The 15,292-nt window shown below is 37.3% G+C and overlaps 1 protein-coding gene across 1 annotated transcript in view; it reads left to right on the top strand.

The window, feature by feature from the left end:
• The window catches only part of LOC101826656 (leucyl and cystinyl aminopeptidase), an 80,832-nt gene extending 67,729 nt beyond the window's left edge, over window positions 1-13,103 (top strand). The window contains exons 14-18 of the mRNA XM_040728101.1: window positions 688-872; window positions 2,223-2,384; window positions 3,377-3,517; window positions 4,048-4,129; window positions 4,715-13,103. Of these exons, the coding sequence (XP_040584035.1) occupies window positions 688-872; window positions 2,223-2,384; window positions 3,377-3,517; window positions 4,048-4,129; window positions 4,715-4,846 (702 nt within the window). The 3' untranslated portion in view covers window positions 4,847-13,103. The remainder of the gene's footprint in view (window positions 1-687; window positions 873-2,222; window positions 2,385-3,376; window positions 3,518-4,047; window positions 4,130-4,714) is intronic.
• Window positions 13,104-15,292: the final 2,189 nt, after the last annotated feature.

Here is a 15,292-nt window from a genome sequence, read left to right as displayed (position 1 = left end):
CACTAAACATGTATTTTTGCATTTTTCTGTAGCTTTGACTCTTTTACATTATAATGGGAATGTAGACTATACTACTTCCTAGAGACCTCATTTTCTTTTAAATTTGTTAGGTTAATTTGTTATGACCTCAAATTAGGTGGTTTGTTAAATCCACTTTTAATAATGGATTTGAAACTATTTAAACATTAAATCATTGGTTAAAGAAATGTATTTTAGCAGAGATGCTTGTAATCTCAAGAGAATTGTGCATTCAAAGCCAGCGTTGGCTATATAGTTAGACCAGGTCTGGGCATGGAGAGAACTAATAATGAGTAATCGTGGCATAGTTTTTCTTTTATTTATGGACTTGCCAATTCAAAAGTCATTAAGTAAGGAAATTCCAGCAGTTATGGTTGATATTTTAGGAAGAAAGGTAGCTTCTAGCCAAGTACATGCAGAATCAAGGTTCTCTGCAGTTCAGACACCATCAACTCTTCCTGAGTAGAGTTGTATCATTCTAAGTTCTACTTGTTGTAGCTTTGTCATTGGATAGTTTCGTACCAGCAAAATGTGGGCTTTTTGTGTCTGTTAATGTTTAATAAGTAATATCTTGTATTTTTCCTTATTGGGTAAACCTTGGAGAAAAGATATCTCCTGATTTATTGAATTTATTATTAATACCATTATAATCATATTTCACCTCTGTAGACCAGAATGTATAAATTGCTCCAGAACCAAATCCAGCAGCAGACTTGGACTGATGAGGGCATGCCATCTGCACGAGAGCTTCGGTCAGCCTTGCTGGAATTTGCCTGTGCCCACAGCCTAGAGAACTGTACCACTGAGGCCACAATGCTGTTTGACAATTGGATGTCATCAAATGGAACTCAGGGGTAAAGTGCACATCTACTTGAATGGGTCTTCCCATTCACTATTTCCTAAAGAAGGAAGGAATGATATTCCACTGTATGCACGTGCCATATTTAATACATTTTTTTTTGGTTTTATGAGACAGGGTTTTGGTATTGTTTTGGAGGCTGTCGGTCCAGCCCAGCCTCGAACTCACAGAGATCCGCCTGCCTCTGCCTTCTGAGTGCTGTGATTAAAGGCGTGCGCCACCACCGCCCGGCCCTTTAATACATTTTTTTCATGAAATTTGAATTGCTTCTACTTCTTGGTATTGTAAATATTACTGCCATGAATTTGAGCATACAATTAGCTTTTGCAAATCTGATTTAAATTCTTTAGGTATATATCCAAAAGTGCTATTGCTGGATCATAGAGGATTTATTATTTATTTTATCATATGTATATGTGTGTGTGTGTCTCTGGTTGGTCTACTTCTGCCTCCTGAGTGCTGACATTAAAACAAGCACTTCCATATTTGGTCTAGTGTTCTTCCTTTGTCTGTATTTAAAACTTTTTTGCTATGGTGTTGAGGATCTAACTCATGGTCTCACACGTGCTGGGCAAATGCTCTACCACTGATCTCTGTCCACCTGTCTCCACCTCCCCAGCACTGGAATGACAAGTGCATGCCCCTTACCCAGTTCTGTTATTGGACACTTGGGTGCTAGTTACTGAGCCCGGGGCCTCATGCTTGTGTCTCCACAATCCCAATTTTCTGACGTTTTGATAACAGATATTTTTCAGCATGTGATATATGTTTCCTTTAATTTAGAAATGAAATGTCTGGTAGAGTGAGCAGTTAGGAGAATTTCTTTGGAATGTAATTCTTTCCAGGTTCCTTATTGAAAAATTTGGAGTAATGATTAAAATATTTGGAAAGTTGAGATGAGGAAGTGAATAAGGTTTTGAAATCTTTCCTATCTCTGAGATCTTAATAAAGGCAATTGGCTGTGTTTCATCCCCTTCCTGCCTCCCAAACATATACTTACTGCTCTATTTATATCATGAAACAGTACACTTTATTATAATGTTATATAGTTTTTGTGTATATTTTGGGGTAGTCCATTATCTACAGAAAAATGGGTGTGTCTCATTCCTTCCTTTATCCCTCCCCACTATGCAGGCATGTGTCTTCTCAGTAAATAATATTAAATTCAACTTATGCTGTAGGAAAGTAGCAATCATTGAATAAACTTCTTACTTATTTCTAAAAATTGTATGAAGATTTACAATTATTATTTAACCTGAACCCAGAAACACTACCAGCCAACTCCTTGCTTTTGTTTTCAGATATTTTTCCTTGTTATTCTCATGTTTTACTATCTCTTTTGTAGCCTGCCTACTGATGTCATGCTCACTGTGTTTAAAGTTGGAGCAAGAACCAAGAAAGGCTGGTCATTTCTCTTAAACATGTATTCCTCCATGGGCTCTGAAGCAGAAAAGAACAAAATACTTGAAGCTCTTGCCAGCTCAGAGGATGTACAGAAACTCTACTGGTATGGAACCATTCAAAGAACATGATACAAAGAAACCAGAAGATAAAAGCACTTCGCTCTTTAGGACAGTAGCCAATTTTCTCTTGAGTTCTCACTCTGACTTCTTCCTAGACCTGTCTCGAACAGGGTTGTGAGGAGTTTGCATCCCGAGGATCAAAACCTTAACCAATTGGTGCAGAATACACTTTGTTTGAGAGATTCGAAGATATTAGTAATCATAAACCCCATGTATGCCCTGCTGGGAAATGTTGTCCTCCCTTGGCATGATGTGCTAAACTCTGCTGGTCTTAGATATTAATCTGTTCATGCTATCACTTTGAAAATGTAAACACCAGAAAAAGAGAACTATTTTTCTATCTTGCTATGAATTTACTGCTCATACTTCTTCCTAATGTCCAACTGCCTGGCCTAGAATTGGGAGCTTCATGTGGGTGAAAGAAAGGCAGTAAGACTGACAGAACAGGAAGAGGCAGAGTTAAAGGTTTAAGTGTCCAAGGGACCCACTTCTAAATGACATTCTATAAATAAACATTATCTTTAAGGCGATGGCTAGCCTCTGACCTTAGCACAGTATACTATAATCTCCCATTTTAAATATACAAACTGCACCTGAGCATAGAGAGTAAAATGTGAAAATGTTTCTTAGGACCCTTCACTTTGTCTTATTTTTCTTTGTCTTTTAGTAGTATCAGTTAGGTCTGTGGATTTACATGCATAAGTATACAGGCTAAGTATTTCTGACATGTTTTCCAAAATTGTTGTAAGTTGCAGAATTTTTTCCTTGCTATATTGTAAATCATATAACAACATGAGTATGTGTATCATGATGAGTAAAATACTTGATTGGCTTTAACTTGCATATTAATCTTAGCCTAGTCCAACCTGCTTTATCTTGAATTGATAAAGAGGTTTACATTGGAACCAAATGCTAACACAAGTTTGGTCATCACTTCAAAAACAATTGTTTTGAAGGCTAAATCTGTTTTCTTCAGGTTAATGAAAAGTAGCCTTGATGGAGATATAATCCGGACACAGAAGTTGTCACTTATCATCAGAACAGTGGGCAGACACTTTCCTGGACACTTGCTGGCATGGGATTTTGTTAAAGAAAACTGGAATAAGCTTGTACATAAGTAAGTTTCTTGGGGAATGACCGAATTTCATATCCTCAGTGTATGCATTTGCAAAAGGCTCCCAGCGCTTTGCTCGCTCACTGGGCTATGATATGCCCTAAGTGGGGAAGCATTTCTTAAGCAGCAGCTTCCTATATTTAGAAACATTGCACTTAGCAGTGGTGCCCATTGATAATGCTGATCAAAGCCAGGTACACCTGGCAAGCTATTCATCCTAGAATAGTCCTGGACGATTTCAGCATAGTTGTTTAATTGTATATGTTAGAACTATTTCTTGATTGCCAAGGTATCAATTAAGGAATCACACTTAGCTAGGTAGCACATGTAGGAGCTTCCTTCTTCTCTAAAAGCAATAATGATTTTTAAGAACTGGATTGAAATTATGTCTGAATAACCCAAGCTCCTACCTCCTTTCCTGCCCAGTGGCAGTAGTGTGTAAAGATGCCCCAGCATTTCCTTTATGTTCTACAACAGTGCTTTGGTTGTTAGCAGCTGCTTCATTTTCTCTCTTAATATTTGTGTTTCTTCAGGTTCCATCTGGGCTCCTATACCATACAAAGTATTGTTGCTGGATCCACTCACTTGTTTTCAACAAAGGCACATTTGTCTGAGGTTGGTTATGCAAAATGCTAGTAGGGAAACTGTATGACTCTTCCCTTAGGCTGCTCTGTTTAAGTGAAATGGAGGCTTTACATGCTGATTCCTGTCCCTTCTGTCTTCTTTTGTCAATGCTAATGATTCTGCATTGAGATTATTTTAAATGGTTGCATGTGTAGCAAGGCTGGTTCCATTCTGAGCACTACTTGCTGTCTCCCCAATACAGATAATTTAATAATGAAATTATTTTGAGGAATTTCATTCAAAATGTGATTATATTTATCAAGACTAATTTTAGATTGATTCATTTTTCTTCAGAGTTCTTTTTTTTATTTTAAGAAATAATAAGGAAAGAAGAAGTAATAGACACAGGAATAGAGGCACCAGCAGTGAAGAAAAATTGGTTTTGTTTTAAAAATCACCTCAGATGTTACCCCACTTGATTGATGCAAATACCTTGGCTGTTAAGGTATAGGGCTGTTATTTCCAAGGTGTCAGACCTTGGGACCAGCATCACAAGGTTTAAAACTTATTTCAAAAGGCTGATCAGGGGATCCTCAGCCTTTCTTTGTTTAAAATGCTTCTCTATGGAACTTGCAGGTCCAGGCATTCTTTGAAAATCAGTCAGAGGCAACCTTGCAGCTTCGGTGTGTCCAGGAGGCTTTGGAAATTATTCAGCTGAATATCCAGTGGATGTCGAGGAATCTGAAAACTCTGAGATTGTGGCTGTAGCACTTGCAGCCGACTTTTCCGGTGCCCATGGCTCTGCTGCTTTTGCAAAGGTTGAAGTGAAGGCAGGCCTGCTACTGAGTTGTTTGCACTGTTAGAAGTTCTAGTAAGCTCAGGGCCCAATTACGTTTTTCATGTCATTTCTGAAATGTCTTTAGGCAGTAAGTAGTTATTTATTACAAAATTATATTCACCTGTATGCCAACCATTTACAAAAACAATGAGTAATTTTTCTTTGGACACACAGATGGAGAAAAAAGTCATATTTTAAAGTGTCCAGAGAGTTGCTGGTAGAGTGCAACCAAGGAAAGTCTGCTGTAAGAACCATATTTGCAGGTTGCTGATTGGTCAGCTGTTTGTTTCTTCTTGTTGATAGATGCATATGGTGTGTAGTAGTTGCCTGGAAGAACCCAGTAACAAAGACATTGAAGATGCAGTTGTAGACAACTGACCTCAGGTGTGCAGGTCTGCCCTGACTGGGAGTCCTTTAAAATGGTTTATATCTATATTATAATTTATCCTGCAGAATAACCAGGTTCTAAAGAATTTTTCTTGTTTCTGTTGAACTGAACAGATGAACAAACAAGCCCAAAAGTTCAGTTTTCCAAATATTTAACACGTTCTGTTTCATCTTTATGGCACTACTGTAGAAAGTGTTCTGGACTGAGTTAATGTTAGTTATCGTATCCATGAGTCCCAGTACCTCCCAACTCTATGCACCTGGTTAGTCCTGCTTATGTAGACCTTCTGCTGTAGAGAAGTATTCCCATGCTTTGGTAAGCTTTCTGTTAAGCACTGGTGTTTTTGTCATTACTTTCCGCCAAGAATATAATTTGTTTAAGTTGCCTTTTGACCTAACAAATCATACCCTTTTCTCTGTGAATCATACCCGTGTGTGTGTGTTTACGTTATGTTACAGTGTGTATTACAAGAATTTCTCAAGAAATTAAAACTTTTTATTTTGAAGTTCACCATAGTACCTTAAAGGGACAATGAGAATGTGGGAAAGGGGTATATTGAAAATATGGTGAGTTATGAATTATTTTTTTCACTGTTAAAAACAGTGCTTTTGTTTAGCTGAAAAAATATCCTTTTTTTCTTTTATCATGGCCAAACTAATGTTAAACAGAACGGCCAAGGATCAAGCAAAGGACAAGTGAGGGAAGGTGTCCAGAGCAGAGTGCGGGCGTTTTTACTCCTTCTGAAGGAGAAATACTGTACTTGAATTTTTTGAGCTATGCAGACTTATTCCTAGATTGTTTTGTTTCTTTGATTCTTAGGAGAGAAATTTTCTTCTTAATAACTCACGAGAATTCTATATTTGTTTGAAAACTGCCCGTGTACATAAAAAGGGAATCACTCGTTTGTGAACACTGAAAACACTCCACAGGGTCAGACCATACAAAGGCCACTTTTTTATTAGCTGTTGTAAAGTTAGAACATGTGGAGTTGTATACAAAGTTATAGTTTATTTTATGAAAATATTTTTATATAACAAAATTTTAATGGCTGACAGACTGAAAATAGCCTGCTTAATCCTAGTGTTTGCTCCCAATTTAGTCTTTTCCAAACATGTTTGTGATTTTGAGTAAAAAATGTTATTCCTGAGAATCACAGAATCATCTTGATATCTTCATGAAATAGTTAATTGTACATCTTTATTTCCTTTGTGCTTTTGGTAAATGAATGATAGTTTAGTTGATACTGAAGGTTAGGGGGGGTTTGTATTTTTAGAGTGAAGGAAAAATACTCTTGTGGGTTTTGCCTCTCTTTGGTTTTTTACCATGTTGTATTACTAAATCCTACTTTGATACAGAGTTTAACTTTTGCTACTTCTCAAGAGAAGTTCAATCTTGAGATTTACCTGCCCATCCTGGCATTGATCTTAAGTCTGTGTAACTCTACATATGGCGAATCTTGTCTTAACTAACACTTTTTTCCATGTATGAGTGTGGATGTGTGTGATGTGGTGTGTTGTAAATAAAGCCTTGTTGAGGGTATTGCTAAAAAGAAAAAAAAAGTAATTCTTGATTCACTGCTGTCAGAAGCTATTCATTCCCAGGATACTGGAGCCATAATATTTTCAGTCATACCTATAATCTTCACCTCAATTGTTTCTAATTTTGATAGGCTTCCTCTTAATTTCCCCACAGATTTCTGTAAAGTTTGATGTTTTGTTAGCCCATTTTTCTGCAACCTCTTAACAGCTAACTCAGTCAGGAGTGTAAGGCTGAGAGGAAGCATTTATAGTCTGATAAGTATATTGGTAGCACTCAGATTGTCCTCCTCCGAAATTTACCTTGCATGCTGTACTTCTGTGAAGGAAGGTTGAAGCACAGGGTCAGCTGGTGCTTTGGATATAAGCAAACAAATGCCTGACATCATTGGGTGGCAGTTGCATGAGAATTCTGTTTACTACAGAGAAAGGGTGTACTTGAATGTAATGCGAAAGGCACATCTTGATTACTCAGAAAAATAGAATTGGAAATCTAGATTTGTGGAAAAAAATTGATTTGGAGATCTGAAAGTTAGGAAACGGAGGAAATAAACCTTGCTGATATGGAGTTAGCTATGATAAAGTAGTGGCAGTTTCCCTCCGCCCCCCCCCCGAAACTTGTGCCTTTTTTTTTCTCATGTTGTCTTTAAAAAGGAAATTATATTTGTCAGTGTTCAGTGTTTCCAAACTTTCTTGCTATCACAGTTTCTACTTAACTAGTTTTCTTTGCCATATGTGTTTTCATTTTATGAGACTTTAGCCACCATTAGAACAAGAGCTTCCAGAAGAGTCCTGGGTATAAAAAAACAAATCCAGCTGCATCAGGTTTACTGGGTACCAAACAATCCTTCCTGATTGACTATTGGGAAGCAAGAAATTAAAATTAAGTCTTGTGTTTGTTGCATGATTAATAGCCCATTGTTGAATTGGGTTTTGAAGGTATTTACTTTATCTAAAGCACCTGGAATGATAATCTTCAACCAGACTACTGAGCGCTTATATACGACCATGTGTTTCATGGGTTTTGGGCATGGCACAGTACATCTTAGGTACCATCTCAGTCCCAGGCTGAGTTGACAGATAGGAATGGGTTGTTTTACATAGGCCTCTGATATTTGGAATCATAGGTATGATGTGGATTCCCTGCTCCTCTCGCACTGCCTTACTCTTTCTATGTTTTAGAAATGTTCTTTTATCTTCTTATATTTGTATTCTTAAGACTCAGGTATAGGGGCTGGAGAGATGGCTCAGCCGTTAAAGGCTAGGCTCACAACCAAAAATAAATAAATCTTAAAAAATAAATAAATGAAAAATAAAAGAGAACAACATTTTTTTAAAAAGACTCAGGTATATATTTTTTGGGTTTTGTGTTCTTTTATTTTGTTCCTTAATCTCTGAAATGTCAAAGAAGTACAAAATGAAAAGTGGAGGACTCAAAGTATGACAAACCTACTCTTCTCCCCACCCTTTACTGCCTGGTTGGGCAATAATTAGCAGAAATGACTGATTTCTAGAGGGTTTGTGGGAGTTTTTGTAGGGAGCTGATGTATACTTTTGAAACAAACACATGTATTTTTATATGTTTTTATATTTTACAAATTTTGTCTTGGTAAAGAATGAAATACTGCTCTCTGATAAGCTCTCCTCTTCCCATGTTGCCTACTGTAGGTAACAGCTATAGAGTAATTTGGTTTTAATTTTTGAAAGGATGTGGTGGGTTTCGAGACAGGAACAAGGTAACTTCTTTTAAAAGTGTGTAGAAATAATTTTGCTGCAATTTGGGACTTACTTAATGCTGCCCTCTGTGCATTCTTGTGGACACGTACATAAACCATGGAAGTTCACACGGATGCATTAGCAGTAACAGAATAGTGCCTGCTGCTTTGTTAGTCTTAGGAGCTTAGGTTGCCTCTCATCCTTTCAAGCACATTTATAAATGCAATGCAACATTTTATGTATTTCACTTTTTTTCTTTGCATGGATAACTTATTTACCATTGTGACTAGCCCTAACCCTTTTCCTTGTTGCCTCTTAAGGCAATAACTAATTGTTTTGTTTGGGAGAGTGTGGAAGAGAGTAGTGCTTGCTATGACTTTTTATTACTAATATCATTTGGTCCTATGCTCTTGAAATGCATGTGAAAAATACTTTATGAAATTGGCAATAGCCAATAGAATGGCTGTATGAGTGGGGTCTAGGGGGTACAGGGAAATGTACTTAATGTCTGTATATATGTTCTTACTACCGTGTTCTATTAATTCACTGGGTGCTCAGAGTGGAAGGTACCAATGGAGTTCAGATGTATAACAGTGTCCTCTTTCCATTTCCCTTACTGCCTGGGTGCAATACTTTTTAAAGTAGTTTGAGTTGTTTGAAGGTTAGATTTGGGGTTTTGGTGGTTATTTGGTTGGTAGGTTGGTTTTTGCTAGCCTGCAAAAGTAGTTTGGGAGCAATAGTCTATACTTTTTAAGTGCATAAGCATGTTGTTGCTGCCTTGCTTTCCCAGTCCTTTCCATGGATTTATGAGGAAAACAGGGGATCTCTCTAAGAGGTTTATTCCTTCTCTTACGTTAGACATGGAGTGAGTGTCAAGCAGCACAGGAAGTGCTTTAGGGCTGCTATTGGACGTGGGGGCTGGCATATGCTTTCACTGTGTTTTTGCTATGTTCCTTTGCTTCTTGGCCGCTGCTTTCCATTGGGTACCTGTCCTGAACTTGCGTTTATCAGTTCCTGACAAACCATGGAGCTCTAGAATTTAGTGTGCTGCCGTTCTTATTCCATCCATATGGGAAGGATTTTCTTTTCATTTTATTTTCTGTTAGCTTTAGGGGGCACCAAAGGCGGGAGATATATTCTTACAATTGTATATAATTTTGTTTCTATACTGTGCTGTTTGGTACTGAGTCCTTTACATGGGCCTATAAATACCTAATGAGATGTGGAGGTCCGGATGTATGAAACCTTCCTCTTTTCCCCTTTCCTCATTGCCTTTGGGGGCAATTGTAGAGTAGCATAGACGTTCTAACTCTGTTCCACCCAGAGGGGCCGGGTATGTATATAGTTTAAAATGTAAATATAAATTTTTAAAAATCTTTTTGTTATTGTTGTTACTCCGTTTGTACCTAAATCTGTCTGTGGACACTTAGGTACATAAGGAATATTGAGGTTCATTCTATGAAAAATCTCCCCATCCCCTTCCCTCATTGCCTGTCTGGGCAATGGCTTATAGAGTAGTTGTGTAGCTTTGGCACGGGGCTGGTTATGGGGTGAAAGACTTCTGGGTTTTTACTTTTTAAAATGTATTTAAAAGTTTGTCAAAGGTTATTTCATTGTCTCACTCCCAATGTGCTTTTGTGTTTGAACTTATTGTCAAATGAAGTGAAGAGTCTATACCCAGGGGCATGGAACATCTTTCACTCTATCACCTGTGCCTTACTGTAGAAATGTATGAGCGCTATAGGGCTTGAGTTCTTGTTTTGTCTGCTTGTTGCTTATAATACAGCTTGTTAGGGGAAAAGTAACCATGTCTAATATGTATATATCTATATTAGGTTGTAAATGCCTTGTGATGTTAACTTCATTTTGAACCTGGTCCTTGGTGTGACTATTTTTTTAAATATGAACTTAATGAATACTGAGATTGATTCTATGAAAACTCTCCACACTCCCTATCCCTCATTGCCTGGTGGGCAGTGGTAGACTAGATGTTTTGTTTACTTATCTTTTGTTTGCTTTGTGTGTGGGGGGTCTGGGTGTACATATATTTTTTATGTATATAAATAATTGCTACATTCTATGTATTATTCCACATAGCACCAGTTTTTTTGCTAGAATTTGTAGATATATAATTAAACTTGGAGGTCCAGACGTATGATAACTCTCCCATGCTCCCTTTTCCTCATTGCCTATAGAGGCAATAATTTTATAACCTGGGGTTTTTTTGGCAGGGGCAGGGGGATTGCTTAGGTGGGTAGTGGTTAGGGGATACAGTGCATGCTTTTAAAATATATTTTTTCATGGTACTGATTAGGTCCCAAGTCCTTTGCATGGATAAATGGTACCTAATCAAAATTGAGGATTGGTATATGACATACCTCACTTTGTCCCCTTCCCCTTATGCCTGTATTGGCAATAGTGAGTAGAGCAGTTATATGTTTTTTACTTAATTGTTTTGGATTTGCACTTTTGATAATATATTAGTATAAATAGGCTTTGTTTCTTTATTTCATTTTGTGTTTAGTCCTTTGTCTAACTATAAAGGCCATAATGAAAATTAGTTTCATAATATGATAGAGCACATCCTTTCTTGCATATTTCCTCACTTACCAGTAACTAGTGCAATTGTTTTGTGTTTTTTTCCTGGTTATTCTCCAGGATATATATCTTTAGGGATACAAATATAATACACATATATTCAATTTTCCCCCTTGCCTTCATTGTTTCCCTTTAACATTTATTCCCTTGAAGATTTCTAAATGCACCACGGAAAAAACAAAAGCTCATTACATCTTGGGCACCCGACTGGAAGTGTAGCCCTGTGACTCCATGTTGAACAGTAGCAATGAGTATACAGCAAATAAGATTCGAGAAGACACTGCATTGTGGGAACTAGTCAGGGCCAGCAATTCTGATGTTGATTTAAACTGAGATGATAAAAGGACATTTTTGGTCTTGTAAATACCAGAAAAACAGGGTAGTGCTGAGTAAAAGTGTGTTTAAATGTCCTCACGGGTTGAGGTAAGTTGTTGAAGCTTGTGAGCCAATATTAGTGTCTCCTGTAACTGATTTGAAGAACTCTAAGAATAGTGTTGCTGTGAGACCCGAAATTCAGATTTATCTCCAGAGTTCTGTTTCATGTTCTTGTGTACCCAGGAGAAGTCATTGTGATCATTAGAATTGACCATTTGAGTGATTGCTACTCATCTGGTGACTGACAGATAACATAGTCCCAAAAAAGAACTTAGGTGGCTAGCCCTTTCTTAGGACATCTACAGATGACAGGGCAAATTGGCCCTTTCTTAGCCAGAACTCTTTTGTGTGGCTACATCTCTTTCCCCAGTTCTCTTTTAACTGGTCCATTCCTATTCTGTTTTTTTCTTTTGCTTTCAGTGCCTTCATTGTTGTTAGATGCTGTCTTAAGTTGTACTCCCAAATTTAAACTAATGCTGCCTCCTAGTTAGCTTTGTGATTCTGGGTGCATTTCATGCACCCGAGCCGGTATGTTTGCTCCCAGCATTCTTATATTTCATATTGTTTCCTCATCTACTACATGGTAAATGTTATGACTACACATTTGTCCGCATCAAAGAAAACGCATGTGCATATCTCCCCTGTCCTTCCTGCATCTTAGCTTTGTTTTGTTGTCACATTTTTTAACTGATATTCCATGAGAAAGATTTGCCATATCCATTTAAGAGACATTGAGTGATAGATAGGACTCCTTGAAATTCACAAAGATGTGTTATTTACCATATCAAACTCTCAGGAATGTGTTGGAAAATGGAAAATTAGCCCAGTAACATTGCTGTTACTTATACCTGCTGCTGTAGGAAAAAGTTATTCATGACACATTTACCTTTGATCATAAATAAAAGAGAAAGGGCCACCTTTTTGGAGTTAGTCATGGTAGTCATTAGTGATATTTTTGAACCGTTTTTAATTTGAAATACTTCAAAGGAAGTAAAGGTCATGGCTTAGCTCAAAGAAATGCTCCATAAGTTGGGCTGTATAAATCATCAGTACAATAATACACTGTGTGTGTGTGTGTGTGTGTGTGTGTGTGTGTGTGTGTGTGTGTGTGTATAAGAGTAATGAGAATTGCTACATAATTGGAGCATTTGCCTTCATCAGCAAATCACGTTGAGACTAACTGTAGTCAGCTGTCTTGATTAAAGCCAAGTGTTCCTTGTGGCTGTGAGAAAGAGTCTCTTGCAAATACTTTGGAAAGTAATTGCTTGGAAACTTACAAAGGTATTACTTTTTTTTTTTTTAATTTGAACACCAGTAGAGACCTTCTGTTACTTCAGTCTGAGTTTGTGGGTAGAATTCTAAATTTGTATTCTAATCTGTCTTTTATGGAAAAAAATTGAAAATAGTATGTATGTGTAATATTGTATATGCAAATTGTGTTGTTTTACTTGTAAAGGGAAAATGCTTATTTTTCTTTGTACTTGTTTTGCATATGACCAGCACTGATTGAAAGGCATGTTTAACTGCAAACACTTGCTTTCTTTGTGAAATGAAAATAAAGTATTTAAATAAAAACACTGTGTGGATTAATCTGATTAGACAGAATATATGTTGTATGTCATACCAGGTTCTGAGTTCCATCAGAGCTGCTCCCATATACATTAATTTATCTGATTTGCTTCCTGCCTCACCACAATATCCTTAACACTTAAACTCAAAGGATAATTATTTGCTTTGAGAGACTGTTGTACACACGGTAGACTTTTCAACATCTACCCTGACTGTTAATATCAATAGCATCTACAGATAATCAGCTGCCCATGGCTACCCCTCATTCCCATGGCCCTTGTGAGCATCAAAGATGTTTACTTCATATATATAGACAAATGTTCCTTCGGGCGCTGCACTGGCAGTCAAAACTATATGTGGATTCTTGGGACAGTGGGCTCAGTAATGATACTTTTACACAGCAGCAATCCTTATGAACATGCAGATCCTGTAAGTAGCAATGGGCTTCATAATATACTGCCTATCACGCATGTTGAGATACAGGTACCAACCTTCTGGAAGGACACTGCTACAGTTATGTTCCTAGTTAGGTTCACAAAAGTAGTCTTTCCATGAGTGGTAGTCTTGAATGGGAATTGGGAAATTTTTAGGTTTCCAGATATGGGAATTAAAACTAGTATTCTTTTACAGTAATTATTAGAGTTTAATGTTGGGCATTTGAAGACAAATGTGAGTCTTTTAATTCCCACCCAGAGCCCTGTTCTGGGAATTTAAAAACTTTTATACTGTGCCTTTTTAAAAAGAAAATTATAATGATCATTGCCAGTATTTGCAGAATGCTTAGAAACTGCAAGGAGATTTAGTTTTAAAACTGGTTACATGTTTCATATTTGCAGATATCAACAGTAAAAAGTTGAACTAAAATTCAAAAGTGTAAAGAACACTTAATTCCACTAGATTTTGTGGGGGAGGGGGTAATGGGATTGATAAACCTCTCCCTATATTTCAAAATCACAGCCCAGAAGAATTTGATTTAATGTTGGCCTTCTGCTTCTCTTTGATTCTTTCCATAAAGTCTCCCCTCTTCCAACACACACAAAGCCTCCAGTGTTTACTTAGATTTGTGTGTGGATTGAACAGTTGACATATGCTGTAGAGTGGTATTTTATTATCAGAGCAAAAACATCCCTTTAAATTACCAATTTCACTCACCCCAGTCTGGTAATTGGTGGTAAGTTTCCAATGCTGCTGCTTGTGTGCTTTCTTTTTCCTTTGTGTATGACATCCAGTTAACCGGTCAAAGTCTAGTTGAGGTTAAATGCAATTTTGAGACCATATTATTTTTGGTTTGGGCTTCGCCGAATTATATTCAAGACCTTTACTTACAGTAATTTTCAATCTTTCCCGCTCATTTGTATAAAAGAACATAATGCAAGTAAAATAGTTAGCAAAATTAAACTGTTGACAAGCACCAGGTGGCTGTAGTTTGAAAGGGAAGTCTGGATATTTAGGAGACCAAAGAAGGGCCGTAGAGACCTAGGGTGCCAGTGTATTGCTTATTAAGGCAACAAGTTGTTGGTGTACAAGCTGAATCTGGGAAATGGAAAGCCCTTTTTGTTTCCAATGTCTCTTCTTACATGTAGTTACCAAGTGCAGCTTTGCCCAGTAACTGCCGTTATCTTGATATCTTTCTGTCTGTCTTAAAGGTGTCTATTTTTTTTATTTCAGCAGAAGTTATTGGGATATTACTGTTACCGCATCGTTAACAAAAGCTTCATGATTTGAAGAAATTGTAAGTTTGAAAAGCTTCAAGACAGAGGGACGCTAGTCAGAATCAGGATTTCCTTCACACCTGTTAGTCCCTACTTAAAGAAAAGATTATTTTAGTCCCAATAGCCAGGTACCTCTCACCTTCTTACCTTGCAGGAGTGTTAATGTGAGATAAAAACATCTGGAGCTGTAACATTCCATGAAAACATTCTGCCCGTCCCAGAAAGCATAAATTCAACTCTGGTGATTAAAAGTACCAGCTGCTTCCTGAGATGACTGTGTGTTAACTTCCTGTAACAAGTGGAAACGCTAGCTACCTGTAAATGGAATAAGGTTATACAACATACTAGCTGGGAGATAATAGGGATAAAGTCTAATACGCTTTTCTTTTGCAAATTTAATCCTTGAGTTTGCTTATATTTTGAGAGTATTATATGTTAGGAAAGAGGCCAGTGAGATGACTCAGTCAGTAAAGGCATTTATGA

Source organism: Mesocricetus auratus, unplaced genomic scaffold (genome assembly GCF_017639785.1).
Source record: "Mesocricetus auratus isolate SY011 unplaced genomic scaffold, BCM_Maur_2.0 Super-Scaffold_100018, whole genome shotgun sequence".
In the NCBI taxonomy this organism is placed as follows: domain Eukaryota; kingdom Metazoa; phylum Chordata; class Mammalia; order Rodentia; family Cricetidae; genus Mesocricetus; species Mesocricetus auratus.
The sequence above is the reverse complement of the archived record's forward strand: the minus strand, read 5'-3'. Positions and strand labels throughout refer to the sequence as shown.